Genomic DNA, 23,328 nt, shown 5'->3' with positions numbered 1-23,328 from the left:
CCGCCATTTTTTTATCTTGAAAATTGATACTTTTTTGAAAAGTCATTTTTCCATACTTATACAGATTTTCGGGGGCTGATAGGGTCTTCATTGATTCATCGGGTACTTGGACGCACTCAGGCCATCCATGATGTCAAAATATGCCTTATTCACACGATTTACCTGAAAGCACTAAAAACATACCTTACGTGTAAAAGTAAATAAAAATAACTAAATTAACTACGAAATTGAAGAAAACTAGATAACTAGCGCACCCTACGTTGCATTATCAAGTGCTTATCAATGTCCACACTCCAAGCATTCCAATCATGCAAGCTACTGTTCCGGGGTAGTATCTGAAAATGATATAAGGCTTGAGTTATACTAGCCCAGTAGAAAAGTCTACACAAACTCTATATGCAAATGAGCAATACGGATGAACAAATGATAGAAACCAAATAACAACAGAGATAAGCATAACTATCATGATCAAGTATCCAACTATCGTCAATCCATATTCTTATACAGTATCACGTTCTTTCTCATTTCCCCTTCGTTCGTCGTCGAACCCTTCATCAAGAAACTTTTTCTTTTGATATCAAACAATTTAGAGAAAACTCAAGACCAATGTAGGTCGAGCTCCGTTGATTCGGGCTGAATACCGGAGTCCGTGATTTGTGCCCAAATATCGAAAGATTTTCATCAAAATACTTTAACCAAAACTAAAATCCTTTCATTAACTTCATAAACCAATTACGTATCGTTAAGAGTCTGAGCCGATGCTCCTGTCAGACACTTACTCGATAACGAGCCCTGAAGACAAATGATATGAGCATTTAGCTTCTGCCAGGCATTTACTCATTTAAGAGCCCTGAAGTATATGATATGAGCATTTAGCTCCTGCCAGGCATTTACTCATTCAAGAGTCCTGAAAGTATATGATATGAGCATTTAGCTCTTGCCAGGCATTTACTCATTCAAGAGCCCTTAAAGTATTCCTTGTGTCTATTTGTTACCCACATTTATTCCATGTTCCCACTTCATAAACATCCAATCATTCAATCGAGTCCAAAGCCATTTATTTAATCACATGATATTATGAAATCAACAATCTACTACAATGCATACAAGCAAATACACACATTCTCACCGTACCTCGAAGTACACCCCCGTATCTTCACATATCACATATCAACTCACGACGAGACTCTGCGATGTCCGATCTTCTAGTTTCTATACTTGGAGTCCGCGAATTGTACGCTAAAGAAATCAAAAGATCCTACGTGTCGAGAGTTCTACCCATTGGATCACCAGGCATGCTCATGTGTGTCGTTCGTGTTTCAACATGCAATAACTTGTATTCCTCATCTCTTAACTCAATGAGTTCATTCTAGTCCACTGGATACCACTCTAGGTGTGAAACAAGTAATACTCTCCAAAACACTTAGAAGAATGCATAAATAAACTCATTAGAGTCGACGAGAAGCTTCAAAAGTGATTTGGAAGAACGTAGGATAAGCTGCTGAAAGACACTGCAGCAACTCAATCACCTATTGGTAGGTGAATGAGTTCTACCGGTAGGAGAGGAGAATTCTGCACTCCTACCGGTAGAAACTAGAGACAGAAAAGCCAATAATTTTCATGGAACAACTAAGCCAATAATTTTCATGGAACATATCATCGTATCGTTAATGATCTTTTGAATTATATATAATAAGCAGAATCTATTTTTTCAGTTCTATGGGGCTAGAACTAAAAAAAATTTATCCTAAAAACCCGTGGAGGTACCAAAAAATGCCAAAAATTGGAAAAATACTACAGGCGATAGCCAGCTGGATCAATATCAACCAAAAGGAAATATTGAAAGTCCTATGGACTATAGTCCTATGGAGTCGCGGACTAATCGTAATTTCTTTTATTTTGGTTTTTAATTACATATCAATGAATTTGTCGAATCGCTCCTCATACAAATTAATCCTGCGTCAGGAACCAGATTTGAACTGGCGACACGAGAATTTTCAGTCCTCTGCTCTACCAGCTGAGCTATCCTGACCATTCCCGATGCATCATTCTCATTTTACTAGTGATTTGGGTCTATGTCAATTAAAAGAATGAAAAGGGTATTCCAAAGTCTTATACAGGCCTTGGAATTTCTTGGATTTGCAAAAATAAAACTTGTTTTGAGTTTCAGTTCGAATTCCGAATAATGATATAGATCATGAATCATTCAAATGTAGATTCGTTGCTCAAAGATGTAGCTTGTTCTACTGGTAGGTGGATGAATATGCTTGAGCTTGTCCTACCGGTGGGTGAAAAGTTCTTACGGCAGGTGAATGAATACGTTTGAGCTGCTGCTGCTGTACGTTTGAGCTGGTTATATCGGTAAAGGTTCCTACCGGTAGAAACTGGAGACAGAGAAAAGCTGCACGTTTGAGCTGGTTATATCGGTAAAGGTTCCTACCGGTAGAAACTGGAGACAGAGAAGCCAATGATTTTCATGGAACAACTTTGTACTCGTCCGACCGGTAGGTGGATGAACTGCTTTTGAGCTGCTGCAGTACGTTTGAGCTGGTTATAAAGAATTTCTCACTTGTCCTATCGGTAGGTGAAAGGTTTCTACCAGTAGGGGAAATACGTTTTCTGGCGATTTGACAGAATATTTTTAGATTTCGATCCGATCTCAATAATAATCAATACAAGCTCAAAGATGGTATAAGAACACTCAAATAACCTATAAAGAGAGGTAGAATTTCCTACCTCATGGGTTTTGAGTAAAACCCAACTGTTTGTCTAAGTCAACCGAAGCTCCACGTGGTTCGATCATGAATTTTCTTGGATTTTCTGAAAGCCCGTGCTCCGTATAGCAACTTTAATCCTCGGACTTCGTTCGGAATCACGCTCTAAGGTGTTGAGATTGAAGAGAGGAGAGAAGAGGGAGTTTTGGAGAGTGAGATGAGAGAATTTGGAGAGAGAGCCGAGAGAGAGAAAGTGAGAGAATAGTCTCTCCTGGGAAAATTATTGAGGTGGGGGAGTAATCCCCTACTTCTCGCACCACACACTCTCACGTGCACCTCTCGCTCAATTACCCTTATATCCTTCCACGAATACGCCACACCAAATATCCGCACCGTCTATCTCGACGGGCCGTACGTTTACAAGAGACAAATTCGGCCTAAAAAATATGGGTCTCTACAAAAAATATTTTTAAAAGAAGTTTTCTTTTTTGCAAAAATAGTTAAACTATTTTTCAAAAATTGTTTTTTACTAAAAATTGTTTTTTTAAACTTGTCTTTTTTTTTTTTTCAAAAACTATTTTTTAAAACTTTTTTGGAAAAGTGTTTTTTCAAAATTAAAGTTTTCAAAAATTTATTTTCTATTTCTAATATTTTTATTAGTTTGAAAACTATTTAAAAAATTATTTTATATGGTAACAATTTTTAGATTTTTACAGGTTGAAAAGGTGGTTTGATAAGTTTTGATTATTCAATATTGATTATATCACTGTGGACATCTACATTTCTAATCTTAGCAACCCCTTAATTAAATGGATAATCAAAAGGTGATGTGATAACTTTTGATTATCTAATTGGCAAAAGTACATAACACCCTCTCAACCATCACTTTTTTCCATGGAGACCCCCTCACATTTAAAAGCGCTCATACAGACCCCCTCAATTACTGAAGACGAAAAAAATGCTAACTCCGTTAACGGAATGGATGAAATGACTAAGGTGCCATTTTTTTATAAGGTGAAAGTATATAAACATCCCCATCAACTATCACTTTATTCTACGTAGAACCCCTAATATTTATATTATACCCTTATTCTATTAGTCGTTGTTTTAATCATTTTTTTTGTTTTATACAATTACTTTTTTCCTTACATCAATCATTTTAAAGAGAACCTTATGTATATAACCATAAAAAATAGCTCGAAAACTGTGGCGCGATGGCGGCAGGTGCCGCGGTGGTTCTTTTGCTGATAAGAAATGAGAAGGGAAGAAGACGAGGGAAAGGAGAGAGGTGTGGGAGAAGAGAAGTCAAGGAGAATGGTGGTGGCAGTTGACAGCAGCTGCTGTGTTGCTTTTCCCATATCTATTTTTTTAATTTTTCTTTAGAGAGAGTGTGTGTATGTATTGGAGGAAAGAGAAAAATAGCTCACCAGAACCAGCGGTTAGTTTATTAGGGTATAGAGAGAGAATAGCTTGGATGGAGAGGGAGAGATTACTTGTGATTGAGAGGGGGGAAGAGAATACAGTCTTTTTAAGTTTTAATCCAACCATTGATTTTAATAGTTGAGATGGAGTGTTTTTTAAAAAAAAATTGTGTGGGTGGAACCGGCCCATATATATATAAACTAAAGTTTCAAATCTGTTTGCTGATTTTGGGTTTTGATTGGAGGCTGTTTGTAGAGGGAAGAAAGAGAAGGGTTAGAGGGGTATATGTATGTAATGCAATAAGGGTATTTTTGTCCGATTTATGGATGAGGGGGTTCATCACAAACGGTTTAGAGACGGAAGGGTGTCACTTGGGTAACGGAGATTAGTTGATGGGGTCTGTATGGGCGCTTTTAAATGTGATGGGGTCTTCATGAGAAAAAATGATAGTTGAGAGGTGTTTATGTACTTTCATCAATCCAATTTTAATTAGGCCACCGTGGATGCTCTAAGTTGAAACCCTTTTTGTACTCTTTTCTATCTATATTATAAAACGGAGAGGGTGTTTTTTTTTTTGAAAATGTCTAGGCATACAAGTGAAACCAACATTTATATCTATCAAATTATTCTTCATTAAAATAGTAGCTATTTTATTAGAAAATCTATATTATAAAACAGAGGGGTTTTTTTTTTTAATGTATAAGCATACAAGTTAGAGCAACATTTATATATATATATATATATATATATATATCTATATATATCAGATTACTCTTTATTAAGATAGTAGCTATGTGATTAGAAAATGAACAAAAAAGAAAAACCTAATTATTGCTTTCATTTATCTTTGTCATTTTTTTCGTAATATTTATTAATTTTTCCCCTCTATCTCTATCTTTATCAAGTTGGATTACTCTTTGTTAAAATAGTAGTTATTTGATTAGAAAATAAACAAAAAAGAAAAACCTAAATTATTATTTTTCTAAGTTTTTTTTACCAAATCTCTCTCTCTCTCTCTCTCTCTCTCTCTCTCTCTCTCTCTCTCTCTCTCTTTGTTTTCATAACATTTGCTTCCCCTCTCTCTAACTTGATTTTTTCATAACATTTGCTTCCCCTCTCTCCAACTTGATAAAGATAGAGACAGAGAGGGAAATCAAATATTACGGAAAAAAAGAAGAGAGAGATTTAATAAGAAAAGCATAATTAGTTTTTTTTTCTAATTAAATGGCTACTATTTTAATGAAAAATGATTCGATAGCGATAAATGTTGCTCTCATTTGTATGCCCATTGTTTGCCCATAAATAGAGAAATTTCCTTTGAAAATGTATATGCATACAAGTGAGAGCAACATTTATTGCTATCGAATTATTTTTTTGTTAAAATAGTAAATAAAGTAGTTTTCTTTGAAAATGCCTATAAATAGAGCATTTTCTTTGAATATGTCTAGGCATATAAATGAGAGCAACATTTATAGCCGTTGAATTATTTTTTGTTAAAATAGTAGCCATGTGACTTGAAAAGAAACAAAAAAGAAAAAGAAAAAGAAAACTAATTATTGCTTTCCTTACCAAATCTCTCTCTCTTTTTTAGTAATATCTATTAATTTTTTTCTCTCTATCTCTATCTTTATCAAGTTGGATTAATACTATCTTTTTTATCGACAAAAGCAACATTTTATTGAGGAGAGGGGGAAAGACATTTCCAACCAAGGTTGAAAAGTACAGCCAGATGAGACAAGCCCATACACTCTGAAGGGCAAAGTTCAAAATACCAAAAGGCCTCAAAGTCCAGATATTACAAATGAAGCTCAAAAACACCAGATGGCCAAAAGCCTAAATATTATAATTAAGCACAGACAAAAGAACCTAACCAACTAAAGTGGGCCAAGTTCAGTCCCTAAAACCCAAAACAAACCCTAATGATGCAAATCTTCATACAGCAGCCAAACCCAAACTGCCGATCATGCGCCACCGATCACCACCAAGCCACCTCTAGCCAACCCAAACGGAGAGAGAGCAAGTTGGATTACTCTTCGTTAAAATAGTTGCCATGTGATTAGAAAAGAAACAAAAAAGAAAAACCTAATTATTGCTTTCCGTACCAAATTTTTCTCCCCTTTTTTTTTGTAACATTTTCTTCCTCTCTCAATTTCTCTCAAATGTTATAGAGATTGGGAGAAAGAGAGTAAATATTATGGGAAAAAAGAGATAGATTTAGTAAGGAAAGCAATAATTAGATTTTTTTTTGTTTATTTTTCTAATCACATGACTATTATTTTAGTGAAAAAAAATCAATGGCGATAAATGTTGCTCTTATTTGTATTTTTAGACATTTTTAATTTGTATATTTAGACATTTTTAAAGAAAACCACTCTTTTTATAACAGATTTAGGATAATGTATTAATGTGTGCGGAAATTAAAAAAATGAGATGATTATTAGAAGTGTCTTTAGGCATCAGTAGATGTGTTATTTTTAAACATTCTTTAATGTTGCATTGAATTGATGTGTATCATTGTTATTTAATTTATTTTAAAACATTCTTTAATGTAACTTCAAAGAGACGTCAATTTGGTTGGCGGAACAGCCAACAATAGAGAAGGAGAATTCATTCAAACTGTATTCAGAACTTGTTACGTCGTGTATTTAAGCACGGACAATCACTAGTTCATATATATGATGTTCTTCTTTGATGCTAAAAAATAAATTTCTAATCAATTCTGTTCAACTTTCTACCGAAGCGGCTTCTAATTTTTGCCAAGTATTAATGCAAATCTGTGATTATTAGTTTTTCAGGGTTTTGGTTTGGTCTGAGAGTGTAGGTGAAAGAGAAGCAAGAATGGAGGTGTAATGTCAGGAGCTTCTCCGTTCAGCTTCTGGCCTTCTAAACGGCGTCGTTTTGTCGAAAAAAAGGAGTACCGGATTGACAACCGTTGGATCCTTTCATTAAGGGAGTTTATAAATGCAACTGCGAATTTACTGCACGTAACATTTTACTAACTTAAACCACAAATCTTATAAAAATTGTTATCATACAACCCCAAAATAGGCATGAACTTCCAAAATTATCCCTCCCCAATCCATCGGCCAATTTTTTTTGAAAACCCTCCATTCCCCTCTCGGCCTCTCTCTGTTTTCTGAAAAACCCACAACCCTCGCTCCAATTCTGAAACCCACCCAAAACACCATCACTTCCCTTCCCCCTTCTCCCCGTTCTTCTCCCTCACTACCTCTGTTGTCTCCATTGTCGAACCACCACCGCTACACATCAGCAAGCACCACCACGGTGGCATCCCTTCCGTCGTCCAACCCAACTCCTTGAAAAGGTAATTTTTGAATCCCTAACTGATACAATCAGATATTAGAACTTGATTTTAGGTTTTCTGTTCAATTATTAGAGTCCGAAAATCTGGTGCCATATTCAGACATATAAACTTGAAATTTTCAATTTATTTCAGATGTTTGAAATTGATTTCTGTGACAGATTTCGAACTTAAGAATCTGATTTTTTAAATTTATTTGAGATGTTTGAATCTGAAACAGATTGAAAATTATAGTGGTTCCTCTATGTTCGTTTTATATGTTTCTAATCAACTGTAAATAACTTTGAACACCATGTGTTCGCTGAAATTCCTGAGAGAAAAACCAATGTAGAAAAGAGGACTAGTTGATCCGATTAGTTTCTATCAAAGAGTTTCGCTAAAGGACGGAGTGCATTTATCAAAGAAGGGATTGGAAATCACTACCTTTGTTTGTTTTTCTTAATAACTCTATTGAATAGGCGTTGGTTCTATAGCAATTGTAATTCAGCAGCTCATTGTTCCAAACTTTAGGAGTTAGTTTCTCATTAATGGATAATCTAGCTGCGATTAAAAATGTAGTAATGATGATCGGTACTTTAGTTGTATAATCATCCGTAGTTATATGTGAAAACCTTTAGGCGGGAAAAAACCCAATTCTCATGTTAATCTTTAGTCCACTGCACTCCAGTTCAAACATTCAATCTCTAAAAGTTGTACATGGAGCAAATTTGGAATATAAAGGTTCTCTCACACTAAGACACATTGTGGAAGTTTACATTTCTTACGTTGGGTCGTTTGACTCATTTGTGTTTGGTCCTGGAAGTACTTATTTGACAACTTTGTTGCTATTTGAGCAATACCTAAATCTTATGGAATGTTGTTAACTTAGGATATTATTGTCTTTTCTTTTTTCAAATTTTTGTTAGCATGTTGAAAAGCCTAGTTACTATGGTGCTTGGGAGAGTGATAGAATGAATAACCATTTTGGTAATTGTTGCTTGTGAGTCATGCATGGGAATTATGATGGAGAGCATAAAAATAAACATGTTGCAATCTAGTCATCCACATTATTCAGTTCCTAAGATGGATTAGATGGAAAGAATTACAGCTACGAAGTGGATAGATAAAACACTATGGAAATAAGTTACGTGACTGTCCAACTTTTCATGGGTTTCAGCCTAAGCCTAGAACACATCCTAGGTTGGGAAAACACAAAGAAGGCAAACGAATCCACCAACGTCATGCAATCTAAAAATGCATTGTGCGTAAGATAGATTCACAGACGATATCCACATTCGGAAATTCAAAGAATAATGAAAGTAAACAATAGAGCAGTAAGATACGAAGTCTAATGGTATGAAGGCAATAATATTGCTTGTGAGTTTCATATTATTTATTTTTTCCTTTTCATGGTATAACACTTATATGCGCAAATTATTTTTTTTGGACAATAAATAAAGGTCTTTTCCACTTGAGTACTGGTTTTTCTATGTTTCTTTCTTATAATATTTTTTCAAGAATGGGTCTTATTTGCTTATACTATGTGAGATGTTCTATCATTTTAGATGTTTAAAATCGATTTTTTTTGACAGAAAATGTAGAGGAATCCATGTGCTAAAGGTTGATTGCTCTGAATTGGTGAATACAAGGAAATGAAGAGGACTCGTCCTACTATTTCAGCAAGAAAGAGGAAGGCTGACCAAACTTTAACTTCAGAAGTTGGAGAAGTTGGAGGGAGAGGACGACGACAAAGGCAGAAGAAGGTTGTTAGAGAGGTCGGGGAGGAGGGGAACAGGCCTGAGGCAGAGCAACAAGTGGAGGAGAATGCTATAGAGGCGGAGGAGGAGGCTAGGCATAATGCACAGGCGGAGGAGGTCCAGGAGGAGGCCAGGCCGGATGCACAGGCGGAAGAGGATGGTCGTGTATTAACTCAAGCGGTAGGGGGATATTTTTCGTCTTGCAAGGAGCAATCTCATGAGCGCAAGGTAAACCATGGGTGTACCTCAAAGCACATTCGCACACATGGTTCGATTCCACAATCCATTCCACTTGACGAGACGCGGCCAGAACATGTGTCATGCCATTCTTCGAAACAACTCCCCTCAAAATCTCAAATAGAGGACTCCTAAATTCATGTGGGATAGAAGTAAGACTCTTCTCCATAGAAGCTTTGACTTCAGTTTCTTGTAACAAAATAAGTCGGTGCATTTTCTCCCATATATTGTCAAAGTTACATTGGGAGTGCTCTAGCTGATGTTTTAGTGCAGCATGTGCACTCTCCGCCCTACGAAAAAATAAATATATCTAGACATTAGCCATATCAAATAACATATATGGATTTTACTTGAAATGCAAAAAGAAAGTGCTTAAATTGCGAATAAAACATTTACCTATTACTTGTTAGGTTACCAAAATGCATGACTTTATCTGTCCAAGCTCCAACAAACCTCTCCTTATAAGGTATTAACCAATTTTTCTCCACATAATCAAGTGCTGCAGGAAACATTTGAAAATCACGCTTCAAAGCACGAAGGCGCTCCTCATACTGTGTAACACTCGCTGAAAGGACAACTAGGCCCCAGCTACAACTAAACTCCTCCCACGTCTTGTCATCAAACATCTTCCTACACTTAGCTAAGACGTTCTTTGAGATATGAAACCTACATAGGAGATTGGTAGCATGAGGGAAAACACTTCTGATGGCATTCATAAGCGCCAACTCCCTATCCGTAACTATAACAACCGAAAGTGCATCAGCATCCATCATTCCCTTTAACTTCTCCAACACCCAAGTGTAGTTTTCCTCCTTTTCACACTCAATGAAAGCAAAGGCTACATTAAAAGTCAACTCCGTACATGTTACGCCAACAATTTGCAGCAATGGAAACCTGTACCTATTTGTCTTGTACGTGCAATCCATCATTAACACTCGAGGGAAAGCACGTAACATCTCGCCAGCGCAAGGGGGAGCCCAAAACAAGTCTGTGACATTCCCATCCTTGTTCGAACGATCCCAATTCACATAGCTAAAATGTTGTAGCCGAGCCATTAGATGTTGCATTTGAGTTCTCCCGGCTTTCTCTATCACTCGGTACTTATGTCGTGCATTGTACACATGTCTGATTGTCGTGACGTTCGAAGGATCATTGCCCTTTAATTGACTTAGAATTTGTTTGGGTTTAACCATAGCGACTGACAAATCCACCAACGTGGCAGTTTGCTCCGCCGACAACCTTCCAGGATACGAATGCCCCTCCAAGTACACCGCTGGGGGATGATTGTGAGTGCCATTATGGACAGAGACAGTCCAACCATCATTGCCCTTTACACCTTTCAATAGAAATGGGCATTCAATTTTCTTTGTGCCCGTGGAACGCGTCGCCCTTTTCTTCACAGCCACCTCCTCCCCCAAATACTTCTTCACAAACTTCCTATACTTCCCGCTCCTTTCGCATGAAAACCTCATCCTCGGTTTGCGATTCTTAATAAACTTCTCCGAGGCCTTAATGATAATGACAAAGCCGTATCGTTTACCCGTAGATCTTGTCCACTCTACCAATTCTTTCTCGGACAAAAATACCTGTACAAAAGTAAAAAAAAAATAATCATAACCTGCACCATAAGGTTGAACATGAAAAAAACTCCATGGTTTGAAACACTCACCTTGTCCGTTGTGAAATGCTCCGTATAATCATATATTGTAGGAGTGGGAGTAGGATTAGTTGCGGGTCCTACATGACTACCAAATGTTGAAGTGTCACCCTAGAACACCAAAAGAAAAATCAATTAAACACACTCTGCACAATATTCGAACTCTAAAGTTTAAAAGTTTGGCAACATTTCAAGTTTTAGAATATGATATTATCAGCAAGTCTCGAACTCATTTTGTGATAAGTTCAAGATTTAGAATATGATATAAGTTTCAAACTTTAGAGTTTACAAATTTAGCATAATTTTGAATTTTAGAATCTGAACACATCGGGACAAAACCAGCTTAAAAATGGGAGAGTGATTATTGTCTACAAATTCAAACTCTAGAGTTTGAAATTTTGGCAACATTTCGAGTTTTAGAATATGATATATCTGCAATTTTCAAATTCTAGAGTTTGAAATGTTGGCCTAATTTCAAGTTTTATAATCTGACAATGTCGTGCCAGAACCAAATTTAAAATGGAGGAGTGATAATTGTCGACAAGTTTCGAACTCTAGAGTTTGAAATTTTGGCATAATTTCGAGTTTTAGAATATGATATTGTTTTCAATTTTCAAACTCTAGAGTTTGAAATTGTGGTGTAATTTCAATTTTTAGAATATGATAATGTCGGGACAGAACCAGGCTTAGGAGTGATGAGTTACCTCGTGCTGTGATTTTGGCTCTGAAACTGCAACATCGATGGCTCCCTCTTCCTTGTCAACTTCCATTTCCATTGCACAATCTTCCAATCCCCAATCAAAATGCACATTGCTCTCATATGTTGGGCTCAAGACTTCTTCTTTACCAATGGAGGGAGAGGAAGCAATGGAGGTTTCCATTGAGAGTTAGAAGATGTGAAGCGAGAGTTCGAAGGCAGATGTCGACTGGGTTTATGATGGCAACAATGGTGGGAGCTCAACAATGGTGGTTTGGAATGGAACCAGAGAACCAGATGGTTTCCCCTGGAAGGAGATGGAAAAAAATGGAGGGAAACGTGGGTGGGTTATGGACTTACGTGGTTGTATGTTTGTGGTTGTATGTAATAAAAGTAGGGGTATTTTTGTCCATTTTTATAAGGGCATTTTTGTCCGAATATTATTTACTTAAAAACAAGTTACATGCAGTAAATTCGCAGTTGTATTTATAAACTCCCTTCATTAATGAGACTACACTTCCACGTGAAAAACCTCACACGATTCCTTAAGGCTCCGTTCAGCTGCCAGGACAGTACAGGAAAAGATGGAAAAATCAATTTTCCCATAACTTTCCTAATGTTTAGTTGGCAGGAAAATTCTAGGACTTACCAATTTAAGTTTTCCTGCAATAATTACTTTCCTGCAAAAGTGATCCTGCAAAAAACACATGATTTTGAATCGCGGGAAAAGGAAATGGGTGAACACTCACAAAATTTTTCCGAAAGTTTCTTTTTCCTGACAAATGAACAACTAAACCTTAATTTTTTTTGCAAAATTCTTTTGTTAAATGAACACTCACAGGAAAATAATTTTTTTTTTCTTTTACTTCACCTCACTTCACTTGTTCTGGGAACCAATTTCTCACACAACTTTCTCGACAACTGAACGGAGCCTAAGAAAATCCGATTCTTTGGGAAAATTTTCACAGAAAATCCGGATCCAATGAAATGAGATAGGATTACACACACTGGATACAACCCCCCATGGACGTATTAAAACAATATTGTACCGAGTTGATAAGGGAGTCCAGATGCAGATGCAGATGCGGACGACGCGGATAATTGACATCTATCTATAAATGTACAGTAATTGGAGTGATCTCCAGTAAAAACGCAGAGAGAGAGAGAGAGAGAGAGAGATATGGCTACAGAGGTGGTGGTGCTGAAATATGGATCGATCGAAGAGGAGGAGGTGAAAGGGAAAAATGGGTGCTGCAAACAAGGGGGACCTGGCTACGCAACTCCACTCGAGGCCATGTCTGGTCCCAGGGAATCTCTCATCTATGTCACTTGTGTCTACTCTGGTACGTTCTCTCTCTCTCTCACTCTCTCTCTCTCTCTCTCTCTCTCTCTCTCTCTCTCTCTCTCTCTCTCTCCAGTTTCCTGTATCCACCAAATCGCCCAATGTGTGCTCTGTCATCTACATCGCAGTTTACCATGAAATTCTGTCCCCGTGTTTGATTTACAAGTTTAAACTAGTAATAAATTCCTGTATTACTCGGAAGAAATTTCTTGGTGAAGTTACTCATAAAGGTGAAAAAAATATTAACCCTGATTCTGACTTGGCTGGCGTCCCAATTTAGCCCTCTTGATGGTCAAATCTTTGAGAATAAAGCAAAATATTTTGCAACTATGAATTTTGAATTAGCACATTTTTTTGAGGAGGCTCTTTTGTTGCGTCTATACTCCAGTGTTCTATTGATCTCCCGTATCGCCTTCCTACTAAGAGCATTGACATTAATCTCTACAAATTTTGAGCTAAATTATACCTCGAAAGCCTCATTTTCTACTTTAACTAGTAAGTTTTTTGAAATTCTTATTTTGCTCTCCAATCAGTCAACAAGCAAAATACTAATAGGAAACAAAGAACAACATCGCACACACCGACATACGCGGAAAACCCCTGTATGGGTAAAAACCACGGGAAAGTATGAAAGATCGTGCAGTTACAAACGGCCTTAAAAAAAATATGTGAATCCTCATTGATTCACCAAAGACCGATTTGTCAAGGATTCGACACCGCACTAAGTGTTTGATTGCCGAACGCCTTGAATCCTCAGGCCTTCCGAGATACTTCAGAAATCCACCGGAAGCAAAACACTAACTTGAATCAATGTTTGGAGGAACTTCTTGGAGTTGTAATTCTTGCTCAAAGATCCTTTGATATCATGGGTTGTAGATTGATTCGGTTCCCGTTTTATTGGAAGATTTTCCTTTCAAGTCCTCATTCATCATTGTGTTATTGGGTTGCTGCAAGGACAGCACACTTCAGAACGGGATGGTCAAATTATGGTTTGATCACTTTCCAACTAATTCCCATAATTGTTAGCCCCAACCAAGCCATCAAGATTACTTGGTCTTGCAAAGCCCTTTTTGATTGCTAGGATTGCATGTGAAATGCCAACATAAAAAGGAAAATAAGAGGGAAAGAGCTTATTCCCGATAAGTTACATTGTGTACAAAAGTCAGTAAGGTTCTTAATTGGGGTCAGAAGACAAAGAACTCAGAAGTAGTATTCTGTTCTCTAATGTTTTTTCCCTTCCTTTCGGGTTTACCGAGTTTTGCTGGGTTGTTCCTTGGACTCAGGGTCCACATCAGAATCCCGATAGTAGTTATCTCTCCAATGAAATCTGAAGTGATCTTGCTCATGTTGATTCATCTTCATGTTAGATTTGTTTTACTTCAATAAAGGTAAGGAAATGAAGGACTTAGATTCTCATGACTAAGGATCAAACCTTCAGCATATGTATGTTAACTTGAACCAAGCATTTTGATGGCCTCCTAAAATTTGACATATAGAGAGGAACGTACGGTTATTCATGCATAATCGCGCTGCTTTATTTATGATCAACTGACTTCGGCATGCTTTCTTTTATTTGTCCACCACTGTTGCTGGAAGATTTCTTCCATGTTTGTCTTATTCTATATTCTCATGATGATTTATTGTACAGGAACAGGGCGGGAGAAGCCTGACTACCTTGCCACTGTGGATGTAGATCCAAACTCTCCAACTTTTTCAAAAGTCATCCACCGGCTGCCGGTGCCTTATCTTGGTGATGAGTTACATCACTCTGGGTGGAATGCATGTAGCTCTTGCTATGGAGATCCATCAGCAGCTCGGCGTTACCTTGTCTTGCCCTGTCTAATGTGAGTCAATATCATGTTGCCTAGACTCTGATGATGTTTATTTGACCTCAGTTATTGTGATACTGCCAACAATATATGGGTTGACATCTAAAACTTAATGTTAAATAAGGATTTTGTATTTTGGGTTTCCGCCAAATGCATTTGACGCCGCACCACCCTTCATGGTGACTCATCAAAAACACTGATATGTCCGTTTTGTGCCGACAAACAAATCATCATATAGTCCAATTACATAACTACACAAAAGGGGCATATAATCAACTATTCTACTCTCTTTCCCCACCGTAGCATTCCATTTATTTATTTCTATTGAAGCGCTTTTGTCATTAATTTCCACCGATTGTCCCCAATAATGTCTACTTGGAATGACACCATGCTTGTGTAAAGATCTTTTTTATTAACGTGCTGTCGATTTGTTTTTTATTTTTATTTTGTGGCAATTACATGGTTACCCTTCATTTGAAGGGAGGGTTTTTGGTCTGATATAGGTAAAAGCCCAATGTGGCATATGATCTACTTTGATCAGATCCTTTAAATGCCCTCAGTTTGATAGTTTGTCATTAGATCGTTGGTAAACTTTGATAGATAGTTCATCCATTTGCTAAAATACCTCAGATTTTGATTGTGTACTCCAGTAGTTCAGTTTATGAGGACAAAGAAACTCATGCACCCTGATTGTCGTTACCTTTTTTAACTACTTTAGATCAGGGCGTATATATGCAATTGATACAAAACAAAATCCAAGGGCCCCCAGTTTGCATAAAGTTGTTGAGCCGTCAGATATTTTACAGAAGACTGGATTAGCATATCCACACACAGCACATTGTCTTGCTTCGGGTGATATGATGGTCTCATGCCTCGGAGATAAAGATGGAAAAGCTGAGGGAAATGGATTTCTTCTTCTTGACTCAGACTTTAACGTAAAAGGAAGGTAATGCCATTATCTCATTGGTGTACTCCTGCAAATCATATCGGTAGAAAATTTATAGAGAGTTCTGCCAATTTCATGCCTTCTTTCACTGCATAGTTGCTTCTAACAAAATATGGAAAACATAAATGTTCTTCGTAGTAGTCAAGGATCAGGGATATCATATGGTTAAGAGATTTGGTGATAGTTGATCAATATGCATGCTCGTATTTGATTGTTGATTGTTAGCTATAGTGTCATCTTTCACTATAATGGAAGTATCTCAAATATAGGGCTCTCAATTTGGATTGATTGGAATTTCCATAGCAATACTTGTCAAAAAAAAAAAAAAAAAATCTATAGCAATACATTCTCGAAGGGAAGTTCAATGTACATTAAGTCTTTCTATTTCATATCCATCAGAACCATGTGGGTGATTTGGCGTGAAAGGAATTCAAGATGCTTTGAAGGGGTTGAAAAGCCTTTATTTAGAATCAAAAGTTTTTTGTTAAATAGCTTGTATAGTTGGGACAAGAATGATTGTTTTCTATCTCTTGACCAATTCTTAGATTGGTTTGAGCTTTTTCAGTCGCATAGGAGTGCAAGTGTATAGGGCCTTTTTGTCTTGTGGCCTTTTACTATATACGGGTGGCATTCCCTTAATGCTTTTTGGTAATATAATCTTTTACTTATAAAAAGAGAGAGAGAGATATGGTTCTGATGGATGTGATATGTGTTTTCAGATCATGTTGTAGTGTCACATCAATTTGCAGATTAATTCTCCAATCTCGACTTTTTTGGTCAATTAATTCATGTTGGAGCTCAAAATGCGAGTAATGACGTGCAAATATTATCATATTCTTTTCGAGTGCCCAATGAGATGAGAACAATTACTTTTTATGAGTTTAAAATCTTATCGATAGCCAAAAGTCGTGTCTCAGAATTTATTTTTGCAATCATTCTACAACCACGAACACTTACACAAACCCACTCACATTGGGGCCCACACACACTACACCTCCAGTGTGTGGGCCCCACCAAAAGATGTCAGTGTGTGTGTAAAGTGTTTGTGGTTATATAATTATTGTTATTTTTGGGGATCAACCTATTGAATCTAATCTGCAAACTGTATTCTACATAATCTTGAAGCTCATGTTAAACTATTTAGGTGGGAGAAACCAGGGCACAGTCCACTCTTCGGCTATGATTTCTGGTACCAACCGCGGCACAAGACCATGATCAGCACAGCGTGGGGAGCCCCTAAAGCTTTCACCTCTGGTTTCAACCTTCAGCATGTCTCAGATGGCCTTTATGGGCGCCATTTGCATGTTTATAGCTGGCCTGATGGTGAATTGAAACAGACTTTAGATCTTGGGAATACAGGACTACTACCCTTAGAGGTGCGTGTGGGGAAAAATATCACCTGATGTTTCTTTGTTTTATGGCTTCAAAATGGGACTTGTTAAGAGCTTGTCCTACATTGGTTAATTATAACCTCCAAAACTAGTATATGAGCCCGGGCTGCATCTCTATACATTGCCAATTAGTTTTGATTTGGATGCTTTAACAGGACTTATTTCACAGTATTTTTCTTTTACATTCTTCTAATGCACTCGAGACATTTTGTTGCATTGATTCCATCAGGCATCAGCGGGGGATCGAATTAAAGGCCCAGTCCTTAATTCCTTCTTCTGGGTTTAAAATTGCTTTTCTATCTCCATTTATGAAGCCTTTCTTCTAATTTCCCCTCCATAATTTATATTTCCCCTTCAATTTCCTATAATCCCTCTTTTTATTGCCCCTAGTTTTGCCATAAAATCTCTAGGAATTGCTCTTTCATACCAGATTTTTCCTGTACTCTTTCCTTTTCAACCAATGTTTACCAGCGTTGTGCCACTTGTGGCTTCGCGACTATTGACGATCATTCAGCATATGTATATTGACGAATTGCTATCCTCTGGCTCCATAATGTGTAATAATTGGTTCTCCATCTTATGGCTTAAGCATTCATCAAGCTAACTTGCCCCTCCTTATTGACCTTTGGCTCGGCAACTGTATTTCATTCTATATGTCAATACAATATTAACGAGTGAACACCCCAATTGGGCGTGTAACTGGAAAGCTATGATGAGTTTTTCCGAGAAAACTGCTTCAGTTTTTCTCAACTTCTCACATGCTTTAGTTTTTGATACAGGAGATTTAATTAACCGCTACAATTTCAGAAATCTTCAGAATAAAGACTTGCTCGTGAAATACTCTAGTGTTTTGTAGATAGGTGTACGTCTATCTCAACTGAACTTGTTTACAGATACGGTTCTTGCATGACCCATCTAAAGATACTGGGTTTGTTGGGTGTGCCTTAACAAGCAACATGGTTCGATTTTTCAAGACCCCGGATGGATCATGGAGCCATGAGGTGAGTAATTATCAGTGATTCCCTTTTCACACGGTCTTCAAAAAAGATAACACTGTCATATACTACATTACAGGTGGCAATTTCAGAGAAACCGTTGAAGGTGCAAAACTGGATCCTACCGGAAATGCCTGGACTTATAACTGATTTTCTGATTTCTCTTGATGATCGCTATCTCTACTTGGCGAATTGGCTCCATGGAGATGTAAGACAGTATAACATCGAGGACCCTCAGAATCCTGTACTTGCAGGACAATTATGGGTTGGGGGCCTGATTCAGAAAGGAAGCTCTGTATTGGCTGAGGCGGACAATGGTACAACATACCAGTTTGATGTCCCAGAGGTCAAGGTATGTACAATACAAATATCCACCTTAGAATAACTGAACACTTAAAATAACTGAATCAAGAGGTTTATCATGATGCTGTTTTCAACATTGGAAAAGGAAGAATCAGAAATTTTTTATTTTTTTTGCACGTAACATCTGTTTTATCATTCATTGATGCAATCCTCCCAATTTCATGGATCTCCCATTTCATCTATCTCTAATACGCATTTCATGATCGATGGGTCTGAATCAGATAGGTTATCGAGAATTTATTGCAAACTCTGAAGCAGTAAAGGACTCGTCCTATGTTGCAGTTATTATTGCAAATTTGAGGTCTGATGATGTGCCTCAACTTTTCAATTTAAGTGGAGATGTGAGGACTCAAATTCGTGTTTCATGTGGACATTGCATGTTTATAGTCTCACTGCTCAAACCAATGGCCCTTGAACATTTTCATTGGAAAGTACTGTGCCCGAGATCTGTAGTTGTGATTAATTGGTTCATTTGATGGGGTAAATACTAAATTGTTGTATGGCCATGTTAACTGGCCGATTTGTTTTATGTTCTGTGAGTCTATTTCACGATTCGTCATGTAATGGCAAGTAAAATCACGACATATTGTGTTCAATAGATGGCACGTATCTCAGATACCCCTCATTTTTCAGTGTAGAAACATTGATCAAATAAGCTTATTTGTCTTTTATTTTTTCCCCAGGGAAATCGGTTGAGAGGAGGGCCGCAGATGATCCAGTTAAGCTTAGATGGGAAGCGGCTTTATGTCACCAACTCACTCTTCAGCACGTGGGACCGTCAGTTCTATCCTGATCTCGTGGAGAAAGGCTCTCACATGCTGCAGATTGATGTGGACACTGAGAAAGGTGGTCTCGCAATAAACCCTGATTTCTTTGTTGATTTTGGATCTGAGCCTGAGGGCCCTTCCCTTGCCCATGAGATGAGATATCCGGGTGGTGACTGTACCTCGGATATTTGGATTTGAGCAGTGAGTTTGATATTTCGGAATAAAGGGTCACATTTTGACGTCTTAGTGACAGAAATTGTGATCATGCCGTCTCTGGTAAGAGAATTTTAACTCATCCCTTACTCGAAGAACACGAAGCTTTAAGTTCTGTTAAGATGTGTACCGCTTGATGTAACAGTTATACCGGGAATTTTCAGTTTTTGGGCGTTGAAAAAGGCACTTTCATCTATTTCTGTTTGCTTACAATGTTTCTTCCTGTTATGTGCAACTCATATTTAGGTATTCTTGCTGGTAGACATTTGCGCCGTCCTCATTCTTGGGGGTGATAGATTTGGATACTGCCAGCATCAGTTAAAAAGGTTGACGTGAGATTCTTAAAGAAATTGGAACTAACAACTGACTGGATTCGTTGGATACATCGATGAGTTTATGACAATCACGTTGAATCTATAACCAAAAGCCTTGAAAGTTTCAACCTATTTCCTGCAAAAGCCGTTCTCAAGATAGTTGTTATCCACAATTTGGATAGAGAGAAACCTACAATTTGTGATTTCGATTCCTCTCTCTCTCTCTCTCTCTCTCTCTCTCTCTCTCATAAAGTAAGTTTTTGAAAGCTATTTTTTTTGCCTGAAATGATATGGTACTATGCCACAATTACCATATGGCATTTTTTTTGCCTGAAACAATAGTGAAATACTCTCACAGACAAGATAACGGTAGGATATGTCTACACTGTGCAGTTGAAATGAATTGGTAAGAACACAAAAAGAAAAAATTGATCGCCACACTGTCTTACAACTTTCAATGTACGTAACCCCACGATACAAAAATATTTTAGGCAAACCATTCAACGTCAGCAATATTTTTTTTTTTTTTGGAACTAAGTATTTCTATGGTCTGGTGCATGATTCCCTCTGGCTGGGAACTCACCATTACCAGACATTGCAGCATTGCAAGAACTAGCATTGGCCTGAGGTAACCCAACGCGGAACTCAATAGTGTTTGGCAATGCGTTCTGAATGCTCTCGATCAAATTTTTTACAGAGAAACCATGGCGTTTCTTTTTGGTTGGGCCAAGACGATGATCATTAATTTCTGTTACAATTCCCCTTCGCTGCAAAGCCAATGCATACTCGAGGCTTGTCGCCACTTCAGCCATTGTTGGCCGTTGCGGGGGGCGATCACGTAAACAGTTGCTTGCTACTTCCACAAAGTACTTCAGAGAATCAGGCGATATTTGGCCCCTCAAAGAGGGATCAATGATATGATGAAGACTACCCTCTTGGATGCATTGCTTAACCCAAAAGACTAGACTGATTTGCTCTTCCTCGAGTCTTGTATCCACGGCCGGCCTCCCGCACAGAACTTCTAACATCACCACTCCAAAGGCATACACATCGGACTTTTTGGTTAGCCTTTGAGTCAAGAAGTAATCCGGATCCAAATATCCAAACGTTCCTTTCACGGCTGTGCTGACATGAGTTTGTGATTGGCTTGCAGTGTCCTTTGACAACCCAAAATCCGAAATCTTTGCTACCCATCTCTCGTCTAACAAAACATTTGTGGTTTTCACATCTCGGTGTATGAAACTTTGCTCGGTACCTGTATGAAGGTAGTCTAACCCGCGTGCAGCACCGATGCAAATATTTAGCCTTTGCTCCCACGTAAGACTATATCCATAATTTCCATCGGCTCCTCTTCCACCACTTTTGTACAGATGATGAGCAAGGGTTCCGTTGGCTATGTATTCGTAAACAAGGATCATTTCTTCTCCTTCGTTGCAGTACCCGAAAAGAGCGACAAGATGAGCGTGTCGAAGCTCGGAAAGCATCCTCACCTCCATCCAGAACTCTACCGCCCCTTGCTTGGACTCCGAATTCAACCGCTTTACGGCAACAGTCGTGGCACCACCGTCGATGAACCCTTTATATACCTTGCCGAATCCTCCGGTTCCGATGACGGAGTTGTCATCGAAATTGTTAGTCGCCGATTCTATTTCAGCAAGCGAAAACCAACGGCACAGTGGTTCGTATTGTACCTCAGATTTTCCAGTTGAATTATCGCTGTCTGGAGTAGAAAACATGTTTCTTTAGTTTTCTCAGAGAGAAAAATGGAGTTAATGGGGGAATAAGACTTATTAAGAGAAATGAGAAATGAATATGTTCTTCTTCTTCATCATTTGGGAAATATCGGTAGGCAACAACCAGTCAATGGCGATGGCGCAGAATGTTCAACGAAGTGAGAAGATTGAATTGGCCAAAGTTATTGGCAGCTGCTACCATTCTATGTTTTGAAGGGTCAACTTATTCGGTGGAATAAAAAGAACGAACTTTAAATTCCATGTTTTTTTTTATGGGCAAAAGTAATTTTTAATTAATGAAAACTGACCGGGTCGCGTCCACGGTCTTTGAGCGACTGGACCGACCTCAAGCCAAACCAAACTGGAGGGGGAGCGATAGTGGCAGAATGACCCGTGGGTCGTAGGGTTGAAGCGGAATGGCTCACTGATCAATGCTCAAGCGACTTATTCGAATATGAAAAGCTAATTTCCTTAATCGGCGAAAAAATGAATTTGTTTTTGTTGTTGAAAAAAGCTGACTTCCAAGAAGAAAGAATGGCCTTGGAAAGGGTAAAAGCCTACCTCCAAGAATTAGAAGACAAAATGGATTTGGAATAATGCTTAGGCGTAGAAGAGGGATTAGACTGGTGGGAAACAAAGACGATTCCGACTTAGAAGAAGAAGACTTTGAAGAAAAAGGAATCTACTACGAAATTAAATCTACCTTTGAAAGATGATCAGCAGTGCTTTTCGGTCGTTCGATGCTGTTTAGGCCTCCGAAAGGCCTCTTTTGTCGTTTATAGTAATATTTAGATTGCTAATAACTTTTGATAGGAAATTCTGTTTTAATTGTTGTTTGTTTTGGTAACCTTATATTTCGTCCTAGTATTTGATTTTCTAGTTAGTGTAGAATTTTCCGTTGTTGGTAGTTTTCGTAATTTATGTGATTAGGGTTTGATTCTCGGCCCTAATTATTTCCTAAGTTGTTTAGGGATTCTACCGCCCTATTTATATTCATTGTAAGCTTTAGGGCTCGACAGTTTTTTGATACTGAATTAATAAAAATATAATCAAGATTTATCTCAAATTCGTTTGCTCTGTTCGTGTATTTTCTTGCAAACAATTTCGTAAAAGGAGACTATTCTGCATCAAAAACTTGACCAGAGTACATCAAGTTAGGGGAGGAGAGAAAAATCCAACGAAAGATTGGATGGAAGAAAAAAAATGGAAAAAAACACTTGTTGGGAGAACACACCCTAAGGGCTACGCCCCTAACAATCAAAACGATCCTCATTTAAAAGGGAAATTTTTAGAAATGATCCTTCTAGTTTTACCTGAGTCTCATTTTCATCCTCCAAGTATCAATTGCAACTCTTTTGACCTTTAAGTTTGGTTTTCGTACTAAGTTAGTCCAATTGATAATGTTTGTCAGCCAAATTGGACGGAAAAGATCAGATTGAGAGCAGACGTCATCAATTGGACCAACTTGGTACGAATTGCAACGTCCTAACTGCTATCAATTTGATTTTTTTTTTATCCAGTTTGGCTTATAGAAGTTATCAATTAGACTAATTTGGTACAAAAACCAAACTTGAAGGTCAAAAGAGTTGTAATTGATACTTGGAGGACGGAAAATGAGACTCTGATGAAACTAAGAGGATCATTTGTATA

The 23,328-nt window shown here is 37.8% G+C and overlaps 3 protein-coding genes, 1 long non-coding RNA gene and 1 other non-coding gene across 6 annotated transcripts; 1 reads left to right on the top strand and 4 right to left on the bottom strand.

Moving 5' to 3' along the window:
• Positions 1-1,959: 1,959 nt before the first annotated feature.
• On the bottom strand, positions 1,960-2,032 carry TRNAF-GAA (transfer RNA phenylalanine (anticodon GAA)). The gene has a single exon. It is a non-coding gene; the product is annotated as a tRNA-Phe (tRNA).
• Positions 2,033-7,323: 5,291 nt separating this feature from the next.
• On the bottom strand, positions 7,324-12,013 carry LOC131299608 (PKS-NRPS hybrid synthetase cheA-like). The gene is made up of 5 exons (XM_058325195.1): positions 11,793-12,013; positions 11,101-11,199; positions 9,828-11,017; positions 9,301-9,721; positions 7,324-7,476 (listed from the first exon to the last, which is right to left on the bottom strand). Exons 1-5 carry the CDS (start codon positions 11,967-11,969, stop codon positions 7,324-7,326), a joined length of 2,040 nt encoding a protein of 679 aa, XP_058181178.1. The 5' UTR covers positions 11,970-12,013.
• A 741-nt stretch (positions 12,014-12,754) lies between these two features.
• Positions 12,755-19,827, top strand: LOC131299475 (selenium-binding protein 1-like). 2 transcript variants are annotated; one of them, XM_058325029.1, is made up of 7 exons: positions 12,755-13,128; positions 14,776-14,971; positions 15,675-15,902; positions 17,047-17,278; positions 18,187-18,294; positions 18,368-18,640; positions 19,335-19,827. In XM_058325029.1, the coding sequence occupies exons 1-7, from the start codon at positions 12,966-12,968 to the stop codon at positions 19,614-19,616; spliced, it is 1,482 nt and encodes a 493-aa protein (XP_058181012.1). In that variant the 5' UTR covers positions 12,755-12,965; the 3' UTR covers positions 19,617-19,827. The 2 variants fall into 2 exon arrangements, with proteins under 2 accessions (XP_058181012.1, XP_058181013.1); XM_058325030.1 differs by having other exon boundaries at positions 12,851-13,128; positions 14,782-14,971.
• On the bottom strand, positions 12,952-14,487 carry LOC131299478 (uncharacterized). Its single transcript, XR_009190790.1, has 2 exons — positions 13,291-14,487; positions 12,952-13,155 (listed from the first exon to the last, which is right to left on the bottom strand). It is a non-coding gene; the product is annotated as an uncharacterized LOC131299478 (long non-coding RNA).
• A 511-nt stretch (positions 19,828-20,338) lies between the features above and the next one.
• LOC131299476 (receptor-like protein kinase FERONIA) lies at positions 20,339-21,880 on the bottom strand. The gene has a single exon (XM_058325031.1). The coding sequence runs from the start codon at positions 21,679-21,681 to the stop codon at positions 20,479-20,481; it is 1,203 nt and encodes a 400-aa protein (XP_058181014.1). The 5' UTR covers positions 21,682-21,880; the 3' UTR covers positions 20,339-20,478.
• Positions 21,881-23,328: the final 1,448 nt, after the last annotated feature.

The sequence above is a fragment of the Rhododendron vialii genome, chromosome 9a (assembly GCF_030253575.1).
Source record: "Rhododendron vialii isolate Sample 1 chromosome 9a, ASM3025357v1".
Classification (NCBI taxonomy): Eukaryota; Viridiplantae; Streptophyta; class Magnoliopsida; order Ericales; family Ericaceae; genus Rhododendron; species Rhododendron vialii.
This window is presented reverse-complemented; position numbering and strand designations above follow the sequence as displayed.